We start from the raw sequence: 3,156 nt of genomic DNA, 5'->3' as shown, positions 1-3,156 counted from the left end.
CCCCCCCCCATCTCTCCTCCAGGTGCAGACTGCGATGTAGATTCGTCTGCCCGCTTCATTGCTGCCACCTTCGTCTCGCTCAACGCTACTCCCAGCAAACTCATCTACCACCACTTCACCACTGCGACCGACACCTCCAACATCCAGGTCGTCTTCCAGGTGGTTATGGACACGATAATCAAAGAGAACCTAGAGGCTGTGTCGCTCCTGTAACCCAGTGCCAGCAGAGGTCCGAGACATTACTGTACAGCCTTCAGATGTCTAATTTATAAAGACGTGAAGTTCGTCTGATTCATATCTGATGGTGCAGCCTGACAGTCTTTGCCACTGTTGCATTCCAACCGCTGTTTCTCGATTTTATGTAGCTTAGAAAACTCTTTCAAATGACTTTGAAGAAGAAGGTCCACCTGGCTGATCCTTTCTTTTGAGGTTGTGCCCTTAAACGTTGATTTTTTTAAAACCTTATGTTGGAGAGTAATGGGCATTTATATTTTTGTACTATACTATAAATCAGTTTGAATGGTGAAGTTACTTTTTTGAGGACTTGATATTCACGCTCGTATACATTTATTTGCCCGTGTGTGAGGGGGTGAGGATTTACTGTTTGTCCATTACTTCCTTTGTGCACGGTTCACTCATGCATACCATCGTGTTTTTTGCTCATCCATCACTGTGTCTGAGCACATCCTGTGCGTCACACCCTCCTAATTAGGCGGTGATCACTGTAAAAGCACCCCAGTTTATGTTTACTCGCCCTGAGTTGAAATCACCAACACTCCCGTTGTTTATCTGTCCCTTCACCTGTTCTTCTGACTCTTAACAGTCAGCGATGATGATGATGATGATGCTGGTATTTCATATGGACTGGGAAAAGTGTATGCAAAGTACATCCCTGAAGCCTCCATCTTGAGTTTCATTTTCTTTCTTTTGCCTTTGATGATTATTGCTCCATTATCTGACACACTAACACTTATAAATCCTGATTTGTCAACCAGGATGATGCTTCCTATGTGAGATGTGTGGAATTAACTCGGTTGGGGTCTGACTGTTTATCACACCAGCTCCTGTCTGACTCAGTAATAAACAAGATATGGTAATGACTGATATGCATACTCAAGGTGAAAGAAAAGAGAAAACACCCCCAAGTGCCTTATGATGTAGTGGTTTTGCTGTTGTGTAATTTAAATGCTTCATACGTGTGTGAAATTTGTGTATCTTTCCTTCTCTGGTTTTCCACTTTCAGAATAATTTTGTATTTTACATCTCTACTCTTATAGGCCATGTATTTAATGTTATTGTGTGGTATGTACTGTGTATTGTGAAACGGCAATACAAAATGAATGGCTGACAAGCTTATTTTCATTTTTCCATGCAAATGTATTTGGCTGGGTCACTTATTTTACCCTTTTTGTCCCCCACTAGTTGAATATCAAAGATGCATTTAAGCCACACAACAGGTTACCAGTGTTTGTTCATTTTAATAGATAAAATAAATAAAAGTACTTTCCAGGATATTTAATACATTTTGCCAAGGGAGGACACATGTCAGTACAGTACAACAGTAACAATGGAAAGTAATCTGGAAAGAAAATGGTTTCAACTAACAGCTCTTGCACATCTTATTTTGTTACTTTTATACTCCTGTCTACATAATCAAAGTAAAAACAAAACAACGTTTGAGTTTTTTTATTTTCTTTTTTAAAATAAGAACATTCAGAGTCTGCAGCAGTCCATCGTCGACAGTGATCAGGTTTTTCTCCGCGCCATCACCATTCCCCTCCAAACACACACGCACGCACGCACGCATCCAATCTTTTCCGCTCCCGGGGCTCGGTGGAGGACCGGGACTCACGCAGACAGGCAGTCCAGGGAGTCCAGAGTGAGGAAGACGTCCGCCTTGCACTGGAAGGTGCCTGTCCCGTCCCGCAGCAGCTCGCAGCTCTTCAGGTTTGGAGAGATGTCTTTCACGCAGATGGCCTGCAGGAGGTGAGTATAAGTGATGAGACAATATGAAAGTTAACAAGTGAAAATCCGCAAAATTAACCTTATGCGTATCATCGCTGTAGGGAAGTTTTCTCAAACTAACCTTACAGGCTTGCATTTCACTTACCTCTTAAACTATATAGGACTGTTTCGTTGTGTAGGAATAACAGTAGGCTATTGCCGTGATAAAGCAAATGTGGAACAGTCGCTCATATTAGACATCGCATATTTTCATTCTCCCTGTGTTTGCCTTTATTCGGGTGTAGTCTGTAGGTAAAGATAATTTAACATTTAAAACATTTATTTAATTAATGTTAACAGCAGTTTTGACACCATCTTTTAATAAATGCTGCTGGCTGCGCTTTGACCTGCACACTGGTTTGCGCCTTTACGCACGAGTTGTTAAACTTTCAAGACAATAAATTGATCTCAACATGTTTCGTTCTCGTTGTGAAACAAAGAGTAACAAGTGCTGTCTAATCTCTAAATCTTAATCTAATCTCTAAATTGTTTACGTGATATGTGTCTAATGTTTATAGTGAATTTTTCGGTGCTGAAAGGAAAGCATTTTGTTATGCGAGTGTAAAAGAAGACGAACCCCCTCAAACAAGAAATAAAGTTTGTAGCATCTTAACTGTACTTACCATGTTTTTGAGGATGGAGATCTGCCTGTTAGTCTCTTGAAGCACGCTATTACCTACTGTCTCCCCGCTGTCCATCAGCGTCTCTTCGGACTCGGACCTCCGGACGTAAGGCGACCTCCTGATACCGGACAGCAAACCGGAGGCACGACCCACCGAATAGTAACTGGGCCCGGTCGACTGCTTGTACCAGGCTTCGACTGGATGGCAGGAGATGAGCAGAGACACTCCGACGCACACCACGGCAAATCTGACTGACCTCTCCATGTCTTGAACCGTCTTGGCACTTTTTACGCAAAGGAATACGGCACTTTTCTCGTCTGTTGTTGATCAGAGGCCGACTTTTCGTTTTGATGGGTGTTTGGAAAACTTTCTGCTTCTTATATAGGCTGACTGGTTGACGTTATCGTGACCCAGGGCGTTCGTCAAATCAAAATTGAGGTGGGTGGATAATGATCCGTCTTTATGCGGGAGAAGGGGAAAAAAAAGACCCAATCCGAATTGATCAGGTGTGTGTGTGTGTGTGTGTGTG

At 42.5% G+C, this 3,156-nt stretch overlaps 2 protein-coding genes across 2 annotated transcripts in view; one reads left to right on the top strand and one right to left on the bottom strand.

The window, feature by feature from the left end:
• gnav1 (guanine nucleotide binding protein (G protein) alpha v1) overlaps positions 1–1,348 on the top strand; it is a 27,615-nt gene extending 26,267 nt beyond the window's left edge. The window contains exon 9 of the mRNA XM_032524920.1: positions 23–1,348. Coding sequence (XP_032380811.1) covers positions 23–213 — 191 coding nt within the window. The 3' untranslated portion in view covers positions 214–1,348. The remainder of the gene's footprint in view (positions 1–22) is intronic.
• A 271-nt stretch (positions 1,349–1,619) lies between these two features.
• Positions 1,620–3,156, bottom strand: npb (neuropeptide B). The gene is made up of 2 exons (XM_032524934.1): positions 2,628–3,156; positions 1,620–1,977 (listed from the first exon to the last, which is right to left on the bottom strand). Exons 1-2 carry the CDS (start codon positions 2,889–2,891, stop codon positions 1,849–1,851), a joined length of 393 nt encoding a protein of 130 aa, XP_032380825.1. The 5' UTR covers positions 2,892–3,156; the 3' UTR covers positions 1,620–1,848.

Source organism: Etheostoma spectabile, chromosome 2 (genome assembly GCF_008692095.1).
Source record: "Etheostoma spectabile isolate EspeVRDwgs_2016 chromosome 2, UIUC_Espe_1.0, whole genome shotgun sequence".
Taxonomy (NCBI): Eukaryota; Metazoa; Chordata; class Actinopteri; order Perciformes; family Percidae; genus Etheostoma; species Etheostoma spectabile.
This window is presented reverse-complemented; position numbering and strand designations above follow the sequence as displayed.

What these genes read in the sequence shown, in the direction of transcription:
- npb (XM_032524934.1), bottom strand. Translation starts at nt 2,891, where the DNA reads ATGGAGAGGTCAGTCAGATTTGCCGTGGTGTGCGTCGGAGTGTCTCTG. An exon ending in TCTCCATCCTCAAAAACATG is followed by an intron (nt 1,978 to 2,627) that starts GTAAGTACAGTT and finishes CACCTCCTGCAG; the next exon opens with GCCATCTGCGTGAAAGACAT.